The sequence below is a fragment of the Brienomyrus brachyistius genome, unplaced genomic scaffold, assembly GCF_023856365.1.
Source record: "Brienomyrus brachyistius isolate T26 unplaced genomic scaffold, BBRACH_0.4 scaffold148, whole genome shotgun sequence".
In the NCBI taxonomy this organism is placed as follows: domain Eukaryota; kingdom Metazoa; phylum Chordata; class Actinopteri; order Osteoglossiformes; family Mormyridae; genus Brienomyrus; species Brienomyrus brachyistius.
In genome coordinates, this window is record NW_026042423.1 from 241,916 (window position 1) to 265,598 (window position 23,683).

A 23,683-nucleotide genomic window follows, 5' to 3' on the forward strand; every position below is an offset into this window, starting at 1 on the left:
CTGGTTAACTGACAGGAAGAAGTGAGTAGTTATTAGAGGCACAATGTCAGAGTGGGCCTGTGTTCATAGTGGGATACCGCAGGGTTCAATTTTAGGACCACTATTGTTCCTAATTTACATTAATGGTATTGACACCAATGCATACAGTAAACTGGTTAAATTTGCAGACGACATCAAGGTGGGTGGTGTAGCAGATACTGATCTAGCAGCAGAGAGGCTACAACGGGATCTGGATTTAATTAGCGACTGGGCTGATACCTGGTAGATGAAATTTAACATAGATAAATGTGAGGCGATCCATGCAGGGAGCAGAAATATAAAGTACAGATATTTCATGGGTTCCAATGAAAATAATAATAAAGGTAGAAAAGGTAGAGAAAGATCTCAGTGTGTATGTTGCTTCCATGTCTCACTCTCCCCAGTGTGGGGAAGCAATAAAAAAGACAAATGGAATGTTGGGTTAAACTCCACACACCTAGAGATGCAAGACAAGGGAAGTGATCCTACGATTAAATAATTCCTTGGTAAGACCACACCTAGAATATTGTGTGCAAGTTTGGTCACCATACCTTAAGAAGGACATTGCCGCCTTGGAAAAGGTGCAACATAGGGCTACGAGAATGATTCCTGGTCTTAGAGGAATGTCTTATGAGGAGAGGTTAGCTGAGCTGAATTTGTTTAGCCTCGAGCAAAGGAGTCTAAGGGGGACACGATCCAGGTATATAAGATTATAACAGATCTGGATGCTGTTCAGCCAAATGGCTATTTCAATATTAGTTTAAATACTAGTACTCATGGCCATAAGTGTAAATTAGCGGGAGAACACTTTAAAACGAATTTGAGGAAGCACTTCTTCACAGCGGGTAGTTAGAGTATGGAATAGTCTTCCTGTTAGTGTAGCGTAAGCTACAGTAAAACCCTGGGTTCCTTTAAATCAGAGCTAGATAAGATTTTAACGACTCTGAACTATTAGTTTAGTTCTCCCCAAACAAGCTTGATGGGCCGAATGGCCTCCTCTCGTTTGTGAATTTCTTATGTTCTTATGCACACCACTCACTTCAGCAAAAACCTTATTGATGACTAACCCATGAGGCAAGCACATCCAAAAGATGGTAACCTGGCGCACCAGCAAACACACCCCACTCGCTCCAGGGGCAAACTTCAGGACAGCATGATTGGAGTCAGCTGGGCTTTATTGCAGGGGTCCTGTGAGGGACGGTGACTCATCCCTACCTCTTGGTCGTCTGCAGCCTCATGCAGACCCTCGCCGTCTCATTACATCACCCTGTCCTGCCCACATGTTTAAGGTCAGCCATTCCTCAATCTCCCGCCCGCACGCAGCAGGTACGTGTTAGGGGGGGTCACCGGGGTCCTGCTCCTTCAGCCCGGTCTGAGGCAGAACCTGCTTACCCCGTGTGAACCGTGACGCCACGGAGAATGTGGTGCCGCTGCATCTGCAGGTGATGCATTATTCAGCGCCCGTCTAAAAATAGGCACACACAATCCCCATCCCGCTGGAGGGTGGCAGGGCGGGAGGCGCCGGTGCGGAACGGTTTAGGGAGGGGGGGGGGGGAGCCAGAGCAGCGAGGACGCAGAGAAGGGGTCACTACTGTGTGGAGAGCCCCCTGTTTCACACACACACACAGATCACAGATACCCAAATATAGACAGATACAGACAGACAGATAGACAGACTTTATTGTCCTATAAGTATATTTGTCTTCACAGTGTGTTCCAAAACAAACACAGGAACATTACAGGCCTCTACCATGTTAACCAAGTTAGGTACAGATACATCAAACGGCACACATAAACATATACACACAATGTACACACAATGTACACACAATTAGAAGCGGAGATTTGATGGGTACAAGATTAATGTGGCAAGTTACGTGCAGCTATGGCAGTAGGAGCAAAACTCCTGCCGAAACGAGCCAGCTTCCGTGTCAGAGTCCTGTACCTGCGAGCTGATGGCAGCAGAGTAACCTGTGTGTTAAGAGGGTGAATAGAGTCATTGGTTATGGTTCTTGCAAGGGGAATGACAGCTCTGGTTTTCGTCAGAGAGGTTTGGCATGGGAAGGCATTCTTACATTGATATAACCATATAACCAGCCAGATCTCACTTTTGCTACATCTCAGCCTTACGCAATCTGTACTCATCCCCTTAAACCACACCAGCACCACCCCGCCGCCCCCCCCCCCAAATAACTACCTGGGTCTGTCTGACATTTATCCTCATGGTCATTCAGACCGATTTGTGTCAGCCGTGATGACACCATTTACGGGGTAAAAGGAATAAAATCAGCCTAACCCCTTCATCCCTCACAAACGTGTCACCAGTCACATGGGTAAGTGGGCGGGGCTTAACCTGACCCGCCTCAAAACTTCGTCCGCGTCCAGCACAGCTGACAGCTGCCCTGAGTTACCGCTCCAACATCGCCTTGCGTGCTCAATTTTCACAGTTTACATCACGCTAAGACTGCCACGTTAAACACACCATTACAAACTGTGTGGGGGTGGACACACACACACACACACACACACACACGCTTGCCATCAGCAGGAGGACCACCTACCACTTCAAAGCCCACTTTGTAGCCAGTTTGAGTCCGTTTTTAGCGACTGGGTTACTTGGGTCGAGCCTCCTTTGAACAGAATCAGATCTGACCCTCCTCGGGGAAGAGAGTGTGCTTTCATCCTGGGGGGGGGGGGAGGGGGGATGGCGTGAGAGCGTGCCGCGTATCACGACAGCTTTCGGTGTACTGCAGCGCCATGAACACCCCCAGTAACAATGACAGGAAGCGACACTGTACCTCACATGTGTCTGCATAACTCAATCCAATACACGGTCAGTGACCAGGGTGACTCTTCTGCCCCCATCCGAACAATCACACGATAAGAGGGAGGCCCGCAGAAAGTGGCCAAAGTCCCCCTGCCCCCAACAAAAACAATACTCCCCTTTGTTGAAACGGTAGAGCGTGGGGTCAGCACTGCGCATAGCGGCCAGAGAATGATTTACAGAAGACGAAAGACAGATTCCAGACGTACACCACGCTGGGGATAAAACGAAATAACTAAAAGAAGGAATTCATTCATAACATTTAGGCAAATCTGGAGCTTAAGACAAAAAAACCAACAACAGCAGGCACTGGTGAATACACACTGTTCACCAGAGGCTCCAGCTCTCTGGCAGGTGGACGCCAGTGAAATGTGCGATAACAAATTTGCTCTAAGCCTCAAGTCTCCACATCTTCGTCCTTTTAAGCCAGATCGTCTCTTCGTCTCCACGGGTGCCGTCATTTTTCAGGCAGGGGTCACGGAAACCCGGGCCCCACGTTTTCTCACCTGACAGATCACCGCTCTGGCGAGACGAGTCCCGGCGGGCAGCCAGGCGTCCCTTTAACGCATTTTGCTCCAATGCCGCATGCCTCGGAGAGAGCGGCGTCCATACTGTTAGAGGGGGTCTATTGTGTATCTGACTGGGTTGAGGATGGCATGTTAGGAGACTGTTGGATGGTGAAAACCACGGCAACTACAACCAAACATAACAAAGATAGCCGCCCCCCCCGAAAAAACCCAACAAAACAACAACACTCAAACTAACAACCAGCAACATAAACACACCTAAAGTTTTTTATCATCCTCCTCCTCCTTGGGGACTGTACTTAACTTAAGTGCAGTTTGTACTAATATAACACAACATTAATAAGCTGCTTATAATTCATTTTAAAGTCAGTCACGGTTAGCGAGCGGTTCATTTGTTCCCTATTAATGTGTCTGAATAGCAGAATGTGTAGAACAGCAGGACGCGGAGAACAGCGGGAGGACACGGACTGCGGGATCGCCGCGGGAATGTTATCGGCACGCCACAGTATTAGGAGACCTCACCGGAAATCCATCTGGCAAGGCCAAAAGACGGAAAATCGGCAACCGCACAAGCCTGGCGGGGCAGACGTCCACTTGTTCATCGAGCTAATGGAAACCTTCTGGCCAACCGGTAATGCAGCTTTGCAGGGAGGTCTAGGATTGGCTGACCTCGCCACCAATCAAACTGGTGCCACACCCCTTAGCACCACCCCCATAGGAACATACACAGGACTACATCAGTGCCGAGACAGATTCATAGGCTACTTACCCACTTTCACGCCGCAGCCAAATTGATAGGGGTGTATTGAGCTGGGGGGGGTGGTAGGCAGCTTGGCCGTTTAATATACAAGTGTAATATCCAAGTAAATCACTCAGTACATTAGCACAGGAGTGCTATACACAAATACCAATGGGTGATAAAATAAACAAGGCTTTACGGCGTGTGTGAAATTATATTTAGTGTGAAGCATGAGGCTTTTAATAATTTACTGAACAAAAGTGTGATTTTTTTTTTCTTTAGTAAACATCACACTGAGTCAAATAACGTTGGTGAGCAGCTCCTTGTGTTCCCAGGATCGTGGGGTTAATTAGCATCGCCGTCTGCTGCTTTGCGATCTGGGTAGCGACAAGGCCATCGTCATCGTCAGGGAGACCCCGTCGCTGCATCGTCCCCTGGATAGAGGCCGGGGGAGGGGGGGTCCAACTGGAAACACACAGCACCATGGGAAACAAACACCAGACGGTGGAGGGGATCTGCACGGCAGATCTCAATTTTTATTTCTGAAGTCCGATTTGTGTGGAATTGTAGGGATGTGTGAGGAATTGTGGGGTATCTTTCTGTGTTATTTGCTCGGCACAGAAGTGAAAGGGAAACGCAACGGGGGGGGGGGGGGGGAGAGGACTCTCATCACTGGTGTTTTAATCAGACATTAATGAGGAGATTGGTGTGGGGGTGGGGGCATAAAGACCACTGAATGGCAGGCCGGGGGTTGGGGTCTGTTTCCTGTCAACAAACTGCCCCTTTTACGAATGTGACCCCCCCCCAGGTATACCAACACAAACATGATGAACGGCACGATTAGCCACAAGCGCCATCAGAACAATTAATATGCGGGTCTTTGGCCCACTGTCGCTGGCCCACGTTAGCAGCTACCATGATGAAGAACGCACAGGATATGGTGTGCAAGTGTGTAAACAGACCGCAATGGAAATCAGCTGCCACAGCAAATTTCCTGCCGGCCCCCGACACTCTCCCACTTCCTGGAGGGCCAGGAGCCGCCATCAGACCCCCTACTGCTCCTACCCCTTCCCCCCCCCCCCCCCCCCCCGTCTGTCCCGCCGCGCCCCGGCGACACTCAAACATCTGCCGTCTGGGACAGTCTTAGTGCTGCAGTGGCGGCTTGCCATGCCCGGCCGCACTTGACCTACATCGTCCCCCAGACCTGAAGAGACGCCAATGGACAGGAAGCTCTTCCAGATTCCGAAGCTCTGCAGAGCTCCAGAAGCTAACCTGCCTGGGATTCACCACGTCTCAGACGCCAACGAGAGCAGCTCCTGGGAGAAACCCCGGTTGAACTGGTCAAAGGGGCCGAGAGCGAAGATCAGAGGGATATTGCGGAATGCTGCAGGACACCAGGGTGACCATCTAGCTGCTGAAACACGCCATGGTCTCTGTTATCGAAGATATGGGCCAACATGCCTTTTTTAGGAACCCATCAATGGTGACCCCCCCACCCCTGTGGTTCTAGGCGCAGATTTACCACCCTGCAATCCCACCCTTACCACCGCCACTCCCGGTGACACGCCCATGTTGCGAAAGTCGCAGAATCCTTAAGGCACCCCCCCCACAGAGCCCTGAATACGCCAGACACACCCGTCTGGGTCTCCTTTATCTCCAAACACCACCTCCCCCCGACTCCGCCCTCCACTCTAGCCTAACGGATCCCTGAAACGATGATGCTGTAATTTGGGACAGAGTCACCCCGTTCTTTCCTGGGGGGAGAGAAAGAAAAAAAAAGAAAGCCACAGGGTTGATTACAAGCCCAACGCATGTTTCGATGCGACACCAGATGTTGCGCCAGACTGAAGCTGAAAGAAAAGTAGATTAAAAAAAATCAAATAAAACAACCCAACAGAAGCGAAAACGCCGGCGTGGTTGGGATGGCATGTCTGCTACACATCTTACAACTTTAAAGGAGACAAGACCACCGTGGGAGGGGGTCGACTCCCCACCCTAAACCCGACGGCAGGATACAATTGAAAAACATTGCAATGAGGGTGACCCCCAAGGCCGGGCTGCTCCTCTGAAGGCCGCAAGCTGCCAGTCGCCTGTAGCTGGAGCCGTGTGTCCCGTAAATCATAAATGCAGGGAAACAAGTTAATATTTAAAATATCTCCAAATTCACAGCAGGCACCTCTGCCTGGATCGAGGCTGGCAGGACGATCGGTGATGTTCGCGGTGCTAAAGCTGGTCGACAAGATCACATTTGCTTTACTTGTTTGTTTATTTTTGGCTGCTATTAAAAAAAGAACCGGCAACAAGACTATGGTTTGTTTAGAAACACGGAGGACTGGATCCCCTACTGGAAGGAGAGGATTTTTTGTAAGGCGGGAGGACACAAGAGGGACCATAATTCACATATTCAAGTCAACCTTATCAGGAGCCAATGATATGTTTGGAGTCAGTGAGTGACAGGGAAAGGGGTAGTCTGGGGGCCAATCAGCTTTCAGTTTTGGTCAGTAGCCTTGTGACCCCACCCACGTATGCACCCCTGATGGGAAGAGCTAGCCGCTCACACGCACGGCGCCCAGCTGCCAACCTCGTCCCACAGCATCCCGGGTCCAGATGCCCTCCCTAACTTCCCACCAAAAGGAATGTTCCAGACCCTCCGACGAAACCCTCCACCAGGCTCAGGGAGGCACCAAGACCCAGCGTCTCTTAATCACTACAACCCATAAACTGAAGATGACCGCATAACGCCCAGGGGTAGGAACAGGCCCTGCGGCTCCCACATTAAGGCCTGAAATTTTCATTCCTACTCATTCCCCCCCCATGGCAATTTTTTTTTTGGACGGGGGGGGGGCTAACATCTTTGTTTCTTTTTAACTCCCCCCCCCAAATCCCCAGCTGCCCACCACGACTCCATGCAGCAGCTGGTGCAGAAGGGCAAAGGTTCCCATTTTCTGCCTATTTTTGAAAAAATGGGAGAGGAAGCCGGGGGGGGGGGGGGTGTGGGTGGGTTTTAGACACTTTAAAACACACAGCCTCAGGCGTGTGCCGAATTTTACAACTCCACATTTGTTACATCACCCTGAGTTCCTGATTCCTTACACACCACAGAAGTTATCTATGCACCGGAAGTCAAGCGGCACAAGATAAGGACAATTATAATTTTGGCTCTTCCAATGAATATGTCCTGGGCTGGCGGCTGGCCAGCAAGACTTTGGAAACCCTCAGACGGAAAGCCCCGCCCCCCGGGGGTCTCACCCTCCACCTCCTGCAAGACGCTGCCCACCGGCAGACGACAATAAACAAACTTCTGCTCTGCCACGCTCTGGACACTGGCCTCAAAACAATGAGACCCTAATTGTTCCCATGATGCCTTGGGGGGGGGGGCGGGGGGCGTGCACACCCACAAGAGGATCTCGTGCATAGCAGGACGGCTCGAACATCTGTGTGTGAGCTGGTGGGTGAGAGACAGCAACAAGCGCTACCCGTCTTCATTAGCATGACAGAGAAACCATATGGAACAAGGTCGGTGGCCACCTGTCAATCCTTAGGATGGGGGGGGCAAGGAAAACAAATTAAACAAACACTTTGGTGCAAATTTTACAAGGGCAATAAAGGCACTAAGGCCAAAGACTCACACTGGAAAACAGAAGCAAAGGGGATGCCCCCTCCCCCGGAACACACATGCTGATGTGTCTGCAATGAGGCTTCTGTTCGTGTGCAGATAGGATAGAAAGGAACACCCCCCACCCACATGTTTATAGAATACCCCCAGGACGGTCCAGCATGTCAAAAACACCCTGTCACACATCTCCTCTCTCAGGCCAGCAAAAACGAGATGAACATCACAATCACATTCCAAGATACCCAACCAATGTTGTCCAACACAGCTTCGAGCAACAGGTCGAATCGCCAAACATCCAGTGTGCTACTTATCAAACTTGTAAAGCTTCCAGAGCTAATGCAACTACAAATGACTCGGATGCTAAATGAAGAACCATCACCCAGGGATCGCAGCTAAGAGGGGAACTAAGAACGCAGTGGAGAAGCAGAATGTGTCATTTCAGTGTGTATAAAGACGGCTCTCTCTCTCATTAGAGCCGGGGCCTGTTTAATGAAGTCTGTAAACGGCAGGGGGCTGATAAAAAACAGAAATCGAGAGACATGGCCAGGAAAAGGGTGAGGAAATGCGTCTGGTCCTCCTACGTAGGACAGCGAGGAGAAACATCAGAAGTCATACTGAAGACCATGTCGGCTTCATTACAGGAGGAGGATTCAAAACCGTATGGTGCAGAACAGCTTGAAGGATGTGGGTTTCCTGAACTGCCACCCCGCCTCTCATTACGCGTCAACCAATGAGCACTGAGAAAACACAGGAGGAAAAAAAAAAACAAATAAATAATAAAACCTACCCAAAAATAATCTAAGAAACTGGGATTTCAGAAAAGAAAATTACAAGTAGGGGGAGATAGGTAGGGATCACAGAGCTCAGAGAACTGAATACACCCTCTTCCTCAGATTTGCAAGCGTAAGCGCAGGTTTACGAAGCTTCAATGTATCAATCAGCAGCACAAAACTGGGAACCTCAAAGGTCGATGGTCAAGGCACCATGAAAGAGGAGGTGTCCGTGAAAATCCACCCCACCCCCCCCACAAAAGATTAGAGGCATGTAATTAAGAAAAACAAACGTACACCTCTTCAGAAGACTCAAAGACTCCCGTGACGTTGCCGTTACCAGGCGACCTGGGAATCCCTTTCATCCTTAAGGCGCCAACAGATCAATGGGGGTAGGGTGGAGGGCCTCGATTGACAGTGAAGAGCATTATTAAGGGCACAAGCTGTCCTGGGTGATTCGACACGACGTGACCCGGGGCTCATCTGTTGCTCTCCAACAAAAGCTTGACCTCCCGCCAATCAATGCGGAACAGTCCAGCCCACTTAAGGGGGTTTTCCCATCACTCCGCTCAATAGACTCCCAACAGTCCATCGAGGTCATAACCCCCCCCATTGCCTGTGCCTTCAGAGAGGCACATCGCCAGATGACCCCCGCCAGCTCATAGAATCAATATCCGTGGGAACACTTGACCTTCTCCGGATCTGGCGTGAGGTTGATGGACCGCCCCTGTGCCCCATGGAGATCCCATTCCCCATCTGAACTCCCAACACTCTTCCTGCCAGTCAGGGAGAAGGACATTTTCACACTTGGCTGCCCTGATCCAAAAATGCCACACCGGGACTGTGAGGTCAAGCGGTTTTGTTTCCTGCCTGTAGTGAAAGGGGCTATTTAAGGATCCAGGGGAGTCGGTACCATGGGAGGTTCCTTAGCCACATTTATGGGCCTCTTTATAAGGTGGCCTTAGCGCAGACATTGACCGAATCAAAAAAACAAGACGTGAAAAACAAAAAGACCTTGGCATGAGTGACCACTTCCTGTAGTCAGGCATGGCGCGATTCCAGCGATCGTCATCATTCCAGGCAAATCCAGCTTCTACTCGCTTCCACCCGCTTCCACATGCCGTCGCGGAGCACAGGCAACTGGTGACCGAGGAAAAGACGCTAAGATGCAAGGACACGATGGGAGAAGATAAATAAATCTGGTTAAGGCTTCTGCAAACCAAACGGACCAGAACCACACCGCTTCTGACAAGTCTGACCGTGTTTTGGGAACATAAAGGTAGTGGGAATTAAGTCCTCAATGCATCCACATCATTTACGATGCTCAGGGAAGAGGAAGAATCCTACAGGGATGGCAGAGATCCCGTCTGCGATACCAATTAGAGTACGGAGGGATAAGCTTCTTACCGGAAAAGGGAGGGAGGAAGAGGCGGCCCCCAGCTGAGGCAGCTCGTACGGGGCAAATATCCAAACGCAGAACTAGGGTAATTAATGCAGGATAGTCTCCGAATCCATAATCTGAATCCCCCATCTCTTAACGGGCACCTCTTAAAATGTTCCTCCCCTGCAAGCTCCCCCATCTGTCGGGCTGAACATTTTTGAGATGGGGGGGGGGGGGGGTATACTGAAGCCTAAGAGGTCACTACCTCCATAAAAGGAGTGGTGTGATTTCACCAGAGCTGGAAGGCAATATCTTTGCAGGACGGGAATGTGGGTTCTTCTGCAGGGCTACTGCTTGTGTGGGGTGGGGTTCTGAGGGATTCGCCATGTGGTCGCACTTGCTTTCCTCGAAAGCCACAGCCGCTGTCCAGAAGATTGTCACCATGGCTCCTCCTAGTAGGGAGGGGAACCAGCAGCCCCCATCTGTATAAAAACTGCAGATGTCACGAACCTCCCCCCATTCCGTCAGCCGAAACGTGACTGAATCAGGAGGAGTCAGATGGCCTCTCTACCAGCAGTGGGCGGGGGTGCCCCGCGGAATGCGGCAGGGCCAACAGTTGCTGGACACTCCAGGAATGCCAAGGAGATTCCCTGGCACATTCCGATAACTCCCAAGGCAATGGAAAGCTGCCAACACCAGAGGTTTCAGTCTAAACTGGATTAAATACCGTAACAGACATAGAAACATCACATGGGCAGCCTGGGGTCACTAGAAAAGAGTCGATAGCCTAAAATCATATGGTGACCTTTTAGGTTGATGGAGCAGCAAGCTCGATTTTAAACAGTCCCACCTTAAACGCCTACCACCCCCCCCTTTCTGAGATTCACATGACAGCAAGCGGTCAATCACCATGACTGCAGACAATCGGAAGAATTCCCTTTGTCTATGGGCTGGAGAATCAAACAACCACCATTATAAAGGACAAGATGGACGTATGGGTATAAGGTTGGGCAATTTCTCTATCGGGGACTGCAGAAGATCAATACCAGGGCCACTTAGCTTCCACTTTGCCATTCCAAGCTGTGTACCTCTAAATATTAATAAAACATTACATGGTTAGCCTTTTAGGATACTGAGAGAGCAACATTCAAACGCGAAATCCTAAAGGAACGAGTTAAAGTAGATGGGACTGGATTGCAAATTCCTCCACTTGACCCACAGGTTCATTGTCCCCCACGGAGTCTCAAAAATGTACATTTTCTTGCTACTGCCGGCATATCCTCTTGTTGCAAAAACAGCAGCGTCCATCACCTGGGATCGTGAGAGTATTAACAGCACACAGGCAGAGAGGATGATGTGGGGAAAGGTGGCTGCCCATTGTCACTCAGACCAATAATCTCAAGGATCAAACAGCCACTTGGGCACCAGCGTTAATGAGCGAGGACATGGTCACAGCCGTAGGCATCCTTGGGCAAAGGGGCTGCCAAGGTCACGGCAAAGGACAGATAATCCTGACAGTCCCCAGCAGTGGCAGAAGATGGGGAGCAAATCTGGGAACTTCTCATTCATTTAAGGGTGTGTCTTCCAACGTGCTGCTCCTATATAATAGGTTTACTCAAGCTACACTAATCAGAACTAACTACTCCTGTAGACATGACCAAAACCAATAGAACCTCAAGCAGCCTGAATGCATCAATAACCAGGGTCTCAAAATGAGCCATATTATCAAACATCTTACATCTCTGTCACCATGCAAATGCTACAGAACTGATCTAGACCATCTTCACAATAATCACCCAGCCTGGATGCTGTAACAATCTTTTCAAATAGCATTTATTTTAGCCAACTTGTTTCAGACAAAAGGGTGACACACACGCAGACACCCACCGCCACAATGATATTAGTCCAGAATTCCACCTAATGATATTCTAAGCCAAAGCACACAGCAATAATAATGATCTTGCTGGTGAGCATCTTGACGATGTGTCCACACAAGCCTTTGCTTAACTCAAATGTTTGCACTGCTCATTCACCTCCACTGATACCAAGACTGCCCATTTGCTAAAAACAACACAGAATAATCCATATTTTCGGGAATAATTAAAAAAAATTGTTGTAAAATTCCAAGCTCAGAAAGCATGTTTATTCTGCATGTGCAGCTTCTGTGATCCACCACCTGTCACCCATGGAGGATAACGATGCCTCATCACCCCCAGAAATATATGACTCAAAACATTAACAGAAGACATGCCAACACCCCACTGAGCATGGGGTTGAGGCCGGCTTGGGATCGAGGCCGGCTTGGGATCGAGGCCGGCTTGGGATCGAGGCCGGCTTGAGTCCAGTTCAGGTACTCATCTAATCCCCACCAACAAGGATTCTGCAACTCAGAACAATATTAGGAAGGCTGTGCTAGATGTCCAAGGTAAAAACAGTTTTAAAAAAAAAAAGCTCAGTAAACTTGTCTTCATGCTGACTTTCTTATTGTATCATGGGCCGTAGACATAACACACAAGTGGCAAAAACAAACCTGGATGCAAATTTCTAGGAAACACTAGGAAAGCAGCAAGATCTGAGAGTCTAAATAAAGGCAGAAAAGAGTGAAAAACTAATGAACACACAGCTCACTCATCTCATATGGGGGGGGGGAGAGAAACACCCAACTGGGGGTTTCCCAAATGAAAATGAACATCCATTTAAAACAGATTTTAGTGCTGGAATTCTGAGTAAAGAACAAATCCTCAGGTCCTGGCCTGTGACTGTCTGAGGGAACTTTCAGTGCAAGCTGTCTGCCCCACAGAGGTGTGAGGACATGAGTGACACACTGACGTGACCAAAGGAGTCATGGGCTTTGAGGTCCTTGGCGCCGTCTCTCCAGCACCCTGATGTCGCTGATTGACAGGACCTACTGGCCACGTGAGAAATGGCAATGACTTGGCCTCTCCTCCTCTTCTCTCCTCACCGCCCATCCCCCAATCAACATCTCCCAGTAGACACTCATTTCTGATGAAGATCTGCAGCTGCGACTAGGGAAAACCCCCCCCCACCCCCCAGCAGCCACCCAAATCCCCAAAAACAGGAGCCAACAGGGTTCCCTGGGGAATCGATCGCACGGCAGGACAGTCAATCGAGTCGACCACTAGCTGAACATCCAAACATCCAGAAACAATGAATGAATAAAATATTGAACACTCGGCAAGCGAGAAGACACATGGACGGACACCTGCACAAGACAGGACCTGTCTATCAGTTCGTCAGTGATCTTATTCTGTGGTATCATTAGTCACATCTGCTGACCCAAAACCTTGGTTTTAAATTACTAAAATCCCAACCGCTGAGGACCGAGGTCATGGAGTGCACCAAGCCCAGGCCCTGCGTAAGCTTGGTTCCCAGCCGAAACGGCTGCCCCTGTGCGAGCTCTTGGTTCAAGTTGCCCTGGGTCAGCCTATTCAGGCACAGTTTTTGCCAGCGACAATCATTCGTGTGTGTTTTCCGTGTTTCTTCACGCACTAAGAAAACCAGTCAGGCTGCATTTTTCTCATACTCTGCCCAGCCGGTCATTTTCTCCCAAAAAGCCCCTCCCAACCTGCCCAGTGACCTTAGAGAGCTTTGAATCACTGGATCACCTGAGAGGATGGAACTCCGGGTCATACGGAGACGACACGGGACACGTTTCCCTCCATTTCAGCCCTGGCTCTCAATGGAGAGCTAATCAAAATATGCAGCAGAGGTAGAGCAGCAGAGGGACGCCAAGCACCGCGAGGAAAGTGCTCCGCAAGGGCGGCTTAAAGGGCGCAGTGTAGCATGACATCCCACTGCCGTCACCTCCATTAGGAGAACCCCAAACAAGTGTGCAAATAATACTCCATTAATGATGTCCTATTTTGCTATAGGGACACTTCAGTAAGTTTCATAACATGCAACGAAATTTGTGAGACAGACACAGGCACAATTCAGAAGTTACCAAAAACACCCATCCTCTATTAAACAGCAAATAAATACAAATACGTCTTATTCAGGCCAATGTCATGTTTTATTTAAATACAATGAGGGCATTTATTTTCATTGTGTATGACAAATTCCTGTAAAAAGGGGAGAGGATTTTAATGTCTCTTTGGATCACCAAACACCTTTATGGATGCAAACAACCGAAAGGGACCCTTGTATAACCAGGTCAGTTTTATACCTATTCATAATGGAACGTCTAGGACACCCCCGCAAATTGAAATAAAGAATTTCATTAACAGCCTAACTTAAAGGTTGATGTGATCCGGTATGGAGGAGCGCGCGCAGCAAAGGGAGGGTGGTGGTGCATGCAGTTTTACGAAGACACCTGTCATACATACAAAGACCACCGCACCAGAGACATCGGCGAGCTGGGATATTTGATTGCATTATTACAGCGACAAAAGGTCACTAATTAAGCCCTAATTATGGAGATCTATCCGCGCCTTTAGGGCATACATACTACATTAATTCATCACCTAGACGCATGCAGTACAAGTATATAAAGGCATGTGTACTGCCTCATAGGGCGAGGCTCTTCGGGCGCGATGGTCACAGAAATGAATAAAAGGACCCTGAACAAAGCAGGAAAGGTGCCTCGTCCGCGGAGAGGGGCGAGCACACGGCACACACAGCGGACAGCCGGGTCGCCTCGGTGAGGAAGTCACTGCGGATGCAACAACGGGGTGAAAGGATCACACTGCAATGATCCAGCAACCCCCCTCCCTCCCCACCATGAGTCACTTAACACCGGTCACTCATATATCTTCTCTAGGATCAACAACGATGCACATCATCCTGGCACTTAATGCGGTTGGGAGGAGAAGGAAGAAAAAAACTGGTTTCGACAGAAGCCGGTGTCCAGTTACTGTTCAAAAGCGATGTCTAAGTTTATGGAAACATAGTATCTAGATCAATCCCCGGTGCATAGCTGCAATACCGGAACGGCGAGGCGCCACAATAGCATTAACAAAGGACAGTTTTCTTTTCCCCCCCGACTGCTTTGCAGTAATTTTAGGGTTGGGCAAACACTGCGCATAAACCCTTTAGGTAAAAGTAACCAGAAATCCGCCCCCCAGCCACATCGCCCGTCAAGACGAACAACAAACAATCACACGGGGGCAAGTGCTGCAATCGCAAAGCTGTCAGCATCGATCGGGATGCTTGTTTTGACAAACCGATATAAAGGGAAACAGGGCTACAGCATGCGGTATAAAGCGGGAGAAAAGGCAGCGGTGAGCCTTGGATCACAGGCGATGACGAGCGGGACTGACCTCCTCCAAGGCGGCCACCGTGTTCCTGCAATGAGACATCCGAGTGGTGAAGTTGGAGGCGGTCGGGGACTTATAATCTTCATTTGTCTCGGCCACGAATTCCGCCACCGTGATCTGGTCCGGCATATTAAACTTATTATTCTTAAACTCCTTTATTTTCTCTATAATTCAGAGTGCCGATCCCCGAAATAAAGACGATAAAACAAGCCGACACCAGGGACAAAGTTTAGCATACGAAAGTCCGACGGATTGACTTGGGGAAGTCCATCGCTGGATGTGCGCGGTTCCCACTCCCACTACGCCGGGAGGTACGAACTGGACGAGCCAAACCCAGCGGCGCTGCAACGGGCAGCTGGTCCCTGAATCTCTTTCCTAGCTTCTGCTGCAAAGGGTTTTAATCGGGTTGTTCGCAGCCGAAACTAGTGGGGGAGATTAAAAGCTATAATATTCATTTCTTAGATCCTTTAAAAAAATGGATAAAAAGCCAGAAGGCTGACTTTCCGCAGGCTTCCGTGCAGCCACGGAGATCAGTAAACTTCCCGGCGTGGGAAACTGAGGGCTTTCAATGAAAGCGCAGAAAATTGACAAAGTAAAAGGTGGAGGAACGGAGGGAAGGGGCCGAGCGTTCAATGGACGAAGTTCGACCAATGGGAAGAAAGGCTAGTCCTCCTTACAGCCAATGGTAACCCGCGGAAGGCGTGGCCAATGCAAATGTACCGCCGCGGCCCAATTGCTTTTAAGGTGGAATACGGGAATTGCCCACAAAACTAATTCAGGTGTCCTAAGGCGCAGAAACCTTCCCTGCAGCAAAACGATGATTTTTCTTGCCCCAAGCAGGAATCAAGTCAAGTCAGTTTATAGCACATTTAAAAACAACTGGAGATAACTCAAAGTGCTTTCCAGTATAGGAAATGAAGGATTACATAGATAGATAGAGATACTTTATTTATAAAGAAGGAAATTTAGGTAACAAGTACTACATACATAATAAAATATATAAATAAAAATAACACGAATAAGAATTAGGTAGTAAAATGATAATTAAAAGAAATATATTAAAGCAAACATTCGATGAAAAGCAATTAAATAAATTAAGAGTGTTATTAAAATGAATTAGAAGTAAATTGGGAATAGAACCTCAAGCTGTGCTGAAAGCAAGAAGGAAAAAAATGTGGCTCTTTAATTTTGATTTAAACCCATCAATAGTGGATCCGGACGGAATGTTGGATGGGAGACTGCTCCAAAGTTTGAGGGAAGCTAGAGAGGATGCCAGTCACCTTTTGTTTTGAGAGGTGAGTGGGGGAATGAGAGGAGCTGTTGTGGGGATGACCTAAGTGACCTGGGGGCAGAATACAGAATTAGCAGATCTGCAATGTGTTGTGGGGCTATTCTGTTGAGTGCTTTAAAATCAAATAGCAAAATCTTCAAACAAATTCTGTATTTCACAGGCAACCAATGCGACTGAGCCAGAACAGGAGTAAGGTGCTTTAACTTGGCTATAGTTTTAAGATAATAAAAGCTGCCCTTTACAACACTTCTGGCATGTTTGTTAAAATTCAAAGAAGCATCCAAAAACAAACCAAGACTTTTACTTCATTATGCTAATTTGCATATATGCTAATAGATGTAATGGCAGTAAGTGGAAGTCAGTTGTGAGACCAGGGCAGACAACAAAGGCTGAAATTTTTGGATGTAGTTGATTGGACGATGCATCTCTGAGGCATCCATGTTTGGGGGGGGGGGGGGTGAGATGTTAGATCTTATGTTGCTCACTTTATCAATGAAGAAGTTTAGAAAAACTTTCCAGAGGTTTCAGTAATAGAAGCTGAAGTAGCAACAGCAGTTAGTAGCATGATTTAAGATTTAATTGTGCTGAATAATGTTTTGGGTCTGTGGGCATTTTTGTTGATTCGCTCAGCGTGATATTGTGCCTTAGCGGTCCTAACATAGCTTTGGTAGAGCCTTAAACAACCTCTTAAAATTCCATAAGAGACCTGAAGTTTGTCTTTTTTTCATGGACACTCTGCCATTCTGCACCCACAAGAACGTGGGTGAAACCATTCAGCCAGGAGGTGCCAGCATTGTTTGCCTGTGGTCTCTTTAGCTTTAAGGGAGCCATACAATGCAGAGTGTGAGAGCAGGATGAAGGGAAGAGAGAGGATAATTTCTCTGTCTCAGTGCATAGATGAAAGGCGTCTGAGATATGAGGTGAGTGAGCATGAATTTATTGGCAAAACAAATGGCTGTAGGGTTTTTATATTAGGCGGGAGCATGGGGCCGTGAAGACAGCCCATGGGAGTTTTACTTAAACAAAATGTTCTGAGGGCAAGAATGAAAAATTATTAGTTCAGAGAGAAAACCAATCACTTTGTAGAGGAGGTGGGTCCAAGCAACTGGAGGAGATGGGACCAACCAATCAGATGTCTTGGTCCCACCTTTTCTAGTTGCTTAGACCCACCTTCTCTATAATCTGATTGGTTATCTTTGTATATCAGTGCCTCTAATAATTAGTGGCAGTTGTTAACGATTTCTCGTTATAAGGTCATCAAGGGACAACAACGTACCAAACTCAGAACTGATGTCTGTAGAGCCTTCAAGTGACAATTTATTCTGCTTCCACTGTCTTTGAAACAATGAGTTTAATAAGAATGTTTTATGTGGACAAGTGTCTTGCTGTTATAGTGACGACATATTGGTGTTTAATCGTTTGTATAAGTAAACCACAGATAACTCCAAATGACTCAGCATTTTTTCTCTATTCCAGCCAAACCACATTACCCGTAAGTTATTATGTAGGAAATTGATTTTAAACCGGATCATGTCAAATTATCTTGAATGCGTCTAGTTACGTTTTAGAACCAATGTTTTTGTCAGTACAAGTATTCAATCACTGGTTATATAGACCACACGGTAAATATTGATTTTAGACATTAAGATCGACATAATACATCATTCAGTTGCATACATTGTATATCCACACCTCTTAATTAGCATTTATTATATTTTTATAGATTCCCGTGACAGGGCATTTGAACAATGGACTCAAACCACCATTGTTCTGTGCATCCAATCCTAGTCACTGATCCAGAAAAGGCTCGCGGAGAACTGCCATATTAAGCGTCTTTTTTATGTGCACCTGTCAACGGGTCATAAATCCCCATAATTTACATAAGTGCATCACATAAGTGATTCATTTGACGCCGGCATTATCGAAGACTGCGCTGTGTTCGGCGGAACATATTAATAAAGCCTGTTACATTGTAATGAACAGAAACAGTTAATCAAACCATATGCTGTAGACAGTGACACCTTTGAAAAAGATGCTGCTCTGTCGCTCTCCTTCATCAGTCATTCTGCAGCAGACTTGGGGGGGGCAGGAATGACGTGCATGGTCTGTGATGATAAAGGGGACCCTGTAAGCAGCGGGGGGGCTTAGCGCAGTCGATCGCGAGCCCTTTACCCCCGGCGTCCAGGTGATGATCCTATTCCGGAGAGGCTGGATCTCGGAACCAGGACTGCTGGATACCTGCATGTCGCCCCATCCCACGAGTGCCGTATTCCACGTGAGGATGCTGGCACGGCCGGGTTGGGTGGAGTTTATGATTCATTCAAGGCACCCAGCTTGGGGGATGAATGAATCCAAATATATACATAAAGGGTTATAAGGTTTGTAAACTTACTTTACATTCAAACACCTGTGTGAAGTCAGGGGAGGAAAAGAGCCGCATTGTGCCGCTGCTGGCCGCCCCTCCCCCTGCGAGCCGGCTTCCCGGAGGGTTGCTGTTTTGCTTGCGCTTTTATAATGCGGCCGGGGGAGCGGAGCGGAGCTGCTGACGCTGCGCGAATCCGCCGAGCCTCGGCGGGACGGACATTGTTGTAAATATAGAAGCGACAGCGCCAGCCGGACCTCAGGGCGGCCTGTAAATCGCAGCGTCTGTGTGAAGTTCACTCCGCCCGCGCCCCCCTCGCATTCTTGTCGCCGGGCAACGTTTCTCCGTGGATCCCCCAGAATAGAGAGTTTAATTATTTAAAAAAAACAGTTTTGTGCTGAGTCTTGGGTTCATGATGAGTTCATCAGTTTCACTGACTTAGCCCTGGCCCACCCTGTTCAGGTTCGGCTCCCAAGTCTGAGAAAGATTCACCACTGCATTTTAATACCCACATACAGTATAGCAGTAGTGGCATCTGGAGCTTTTTGACAATAACGGTATGGCCCGTTTCCCGACAATGCTGAGCGTGTGTGGGCCCTCAGTTACCAGATGGTTTTGCCGTTACCTGGGAAAGTGGGCAGAGGCGAATATTTTTAGGATAAAAAAATGAACCATTTCAGCAAGTTGGGAGAGAGAGAGAGGTGGATAAATGGCTCTGAGGTGACGTCATTCGGGATATAAAAGGCGCTCTCAAGCAGGAATAAGTCGAAATTGCGAAATGGTTCGTTACAGCAGCATTTCTGTGCGTTTTGTTCCGTTAGATCTAACCGAACCGAAGGGTACGTCCCCTATAATTAACTAAATAAGTGGTGGTGAAACATTTGCATGTTTTACTTTGCATCAATATTTAAACATTTAATTTATAAAAGATTCATTTCTCTCCTGGCACACCTTATAACACCAGATGTCTGGATCTGTAGCTAAGGAAGTGCCCGCCTTTGCTCACTGGGAGACAGCCCCCTCGCATCCACGTTAAGGCCAGGGCGGACCTAGCGGCGCTGCTAAAGATGCTGCTCTGCTTTGTTTTGTGTGGCCACCACAATAGGAAGTGATTGCCCCCCCCCCCATTCTGAAAGGCCAGTGGGCTCTGTGATTACAGGGATCACCGGCGCTTTCGACGCGGGCCAGCTGCCGTAGGCTGTTACTGTTCCTGGAGGGAAAAATCAATTTGACCTCTTTCGTTCCCGGCCGACGAAATAAAAGGGAGATTCTCGTCTGAGAAGCTGGTGCTTTGGCTCCCATTTCTTTTCCCTAAAGCCCAAAACCCTCGTTCAGGTAGAAGGGGGCTTTTCGAGAAGCTAAAGGAGACACACACCCCGACGCACACATACATTCTATTTTTAAACTGAAGTTTAGATGAAAGATGCTGCAGTCTGACATTGCAGTTTTCTGGAGCTGACAGATACTGTCATTAAAATAAGTAGTATGATAGTATACAGTTTTATTACTATTATTAAATAAAAAGGCTAGTAATTCATTACATGATGTGTAGCACTAATACTGTTGTATGTATTTTGTCCATCCATCCATCCATCCATCCATCCATCATCCAACCGCTTATCTTGATCAGCACAGATGTCAGTATTATCTGTGATGAACCTAATTATTCTTCATTGCACTCGGTCAAAAGCGCCGGTTATGCTGTAGGTGAGAAGAGACAGGATCTATTAATCTGGCTCTTAATGACAGGCTGATGCTAACGGCCTGGCTGCCATGAACATTAGCAGAAGTGAGGGCCAGGTGTCACCGGGGAAAACGCCTGTCGGGCCAAAGCTGCATGAATGTGTGCGTCCTTTGTCGCGGGACAGCAGGGAGACGTGTGTGTTGGGCAAAGGGTACTGTTTACATCCCAGCTCCCAGGTTTCACGTTCTCCTGTTCCCGTTTTTGAGAACCTTCAGCTACAAACGTTTTCCCTCTGCCCCCCCCCCGCCCCCCCCGCCCACTACATGCCCCAGGGCAAACAACCCAAACCTGCTCATCTGGGCCCGCCGGCGAAACGGCCGTCTGACAGATGTCCTCGATGACTCAGTTCTTCCTCTGAAGAGATAAATGTTCGTGATTGAAGGCGGGGATTCAGCTGATGCGTGACAGCGAATTCCCTTCACCATAACCCCCCACCCTCCACCAAGTGAACGCGGTGGCCATGACCTCATCGCATTACTTCACGGTGAGCGGCTTATTGTAGATAATGCAGCATCTCTTGAAAAATGAAAAAAATGTAACTATCCTAAACAAAGTGCCATTTTTTGGCTAAATTTCCCTAAATTTCCCTATAAGGTAATGCTTACATTTTCCTTGTTTGCTTATTGTATCCCTCCAGTTTTCTGCATTTTTTTTATAAAACAGTCTCTGGAACAATTGGGGTGGAGGCAAGTGTCTGATCCAAGGATGAGATCGCGCCGCAGAACCTGGATTTTGACCCGGCGTCCTTCCAATCACAGACATGGAGTCCTATCCTGCTGAGTCTCACACTGTCCTTCCTTTAATAACCGTCTTTGATCTGGAAGCCATTTTGATTTAGTCCTGCGGGAGCTCGGAGCAGGTGTGTGGAAACGGCATCACCAAGAGAGGCGAATTCTCCAAGACGACTGGACTTGCCGTCTGTCCCTGTAGCGATGTCTGACCCACCTTCGCTTTTCACCCAGTGCCGTGATAGCAGGCTGCCAGGCATTGTGGTTTTAGACTGGCTGGCACCGCCATCGCCAACCTCCACCTCCAGTACCTAATTAAAGGACCCCCCCCCAGGTAGCCACAGTGCTCATTAAGGTGAAATCAGTCCTCGCTGAACAGGTCCGCCTGTCTTGTCCAGTTCAGTTACCTGGCATCCAATTACTGAAATTAATTATTTAATTAAATTTTTTTTACCAAAGGGCAAAGGGGGGGGGGGTGCACTCTGTCTGCCTTGTGGTGACAGCTGATTATGACAGCGACAGGGGAAATGGTCTACATTCCACCAGCAGGGCCAACTCGCCCCTATTAAATATAGTCTGAGCCGCCTGCAACATTTGCATCAGTCCCATTGTCTGTGTCCAGTCACAATGGGCTATTCTCAGAGGGGGGTTTAGTATGTAGATTAATTCAATCAGCATCTGCATGTGGTGGTGGGGGGGGGGGGTTTGAGGTCAGATACAAGGCAAGCATTTCCTCAGGCCGTCTTATCCCTGTGTAAAACGGCAAGCTTTTATTTATTAGTTTGTTTAATTACCCGAGCTGCTGGCTACATATGGCACCTCTAGCACATTAATGACCGTCTAAGTCCCTGTGGTCGACCTCTGGCCACATTGCTCATCTTCAGCGCAGAAGAACTGCTTCGGTTCATCAGAGGTGATTTCCAGGTCGCGAGAGCTGTGTTGGCAAGATGACATGAAGTGTCATTTTAGGTGCCGGTGTGGGTTGGATGGGATGTGGGTTCCCTATAAATGGACACCACAGACTCACCAGCCATATTTTCTGCTCAATCCGCTGCACTCGTCATGCGCTGACAGGTTCTGAGAAACATTTTAGGGGGGGGGGGGGGGCAGCTAATATGGAGGTTTTTGGAGCTCCGGTTGGTGCTTGGGGAAACTAGTGGACCTGGGGGTGGGTGATTTTGGTGAAGGGGCAAAGTGCCGATCTCACACTTGTCGTCGCATCCTGGAAACAGAACAAACCACAGGGCTTTCAGAAACAGGCACTTAGGGCAGCAGGGGGGTGGCGGAGGGGGGGGGGGTCGCTGAATGGTGCAGCTTTATTTCCCACAGATGGCAGCCAATTACAATGGTCCTCCTTAAATTTTGGGTCGGCATCCCGGTGCCCACTTTCCTGGCGCCTTTGTCTCGACGTCCACGATCTTTTCAGGCCCGGCTCTTGGAGGGAGGGGTCACAGTGAACACGCAGCTCTGTGAGGGGTAGGGAGGTTGTATCCCAAGAGCCAGGTTCCGGGGGTGGGTGTGGGGGTGCTGTTTGAGGGTGTGTTTGGGGGCCACGAAACTGCAGTCAGCTATCGTGCCATTTCTAAGCCGGTTGTGTGTGTATGTGTATGTGTGTGTATGTGTGTGTGTGTGTGTGTGTGTGTGTGTGCGTGGGAGGGGGGGGGGCTTCATGACTGAACTGCAATGCACTTCCTCCCCCATTGGAAAATGTGACAATTTCCTCTGTTTCTATCTGTCCACTAAAAGCGACAGATAGAAAGAAAAAGAAATAACATAACAGGCCAGGCCGGGGTCAGACAAGAGCAATCAATCAGAAGTGATGACACTCACACGGCTTGGCTGTGGCCAGTGGGGTACTCAGCCTCCCCAGGCACTGTGCAAACATAGACCTGAAAGTAGGTATCAGGAATGGACAGCTCATCGTATTACTCAGATCAAATGCGGAGCCGGTCCTGGAATCAATCGACGCGTGATGGTTTCGGTGCCTTAACAGGGTTAGTGACTGTCAGTGAGTGATTTACGGGTTCATCTACCCCCCCCCCCCCACCTTAACCTCATGTTGATTCCTGCAGCCACAAGTCCCAAAGGATGGAAAAATTCTCTGGAAAATCCATGCTCTTCCAGCATCCCGATTTTATTGGTTACATCCTCCTAAGCCGACATTTCTCTGTGCTCTGCTCTGTGTGACATTTCTTGTGTGAAAGCTGACATGCCATGCTGGGGGAGGGGGCAAATCTGTAGTCCGCAAGGACCAACAAGCTTCCACACGCTGAACTGATGGGCGATAATGGAAGTCTGTCCTTGGACAACAGCGCTAAAAGCATCCAGGAGATCGTTCCCTGCCTGCTGACGCCTGGCTTTGCCAGAATCCCGGCTGTCCGCTGCCTCGCTATTACTTTTACAGGCA

General features: G+C 48.5%; 1 protein-coding gene across 2 annotated transcripts in view; it reads right to left on the reverse strand.

Moving 5' to 3' along the window:
- The window catches only part of asap2a (ArfGAP with SH3 domain, ankyrin repeat and PH domain 2a), a 44,597-nt gene extending 28,875 nt beyond the window's left edge, over nt 1-15,722 (reverse strand). For both annotated transcript variants that reach the window (XM_049005131.1, XM_049005132.1), the window contains exon 1: nt 15,155-15,722. In XM_049005131.1, coding sequence (XP_048861088.1) covers nt 15,155-15,280 — 126 coding nt within the window. In that variant the 5' untranslated portion in view covers nt 15,281-15,722. The remainder of the gene's footprint in view (nt 1-15,154) is intronic.
- Nucleotides 15,723-23,683: the final 7,961 nt, after the last annotated feature.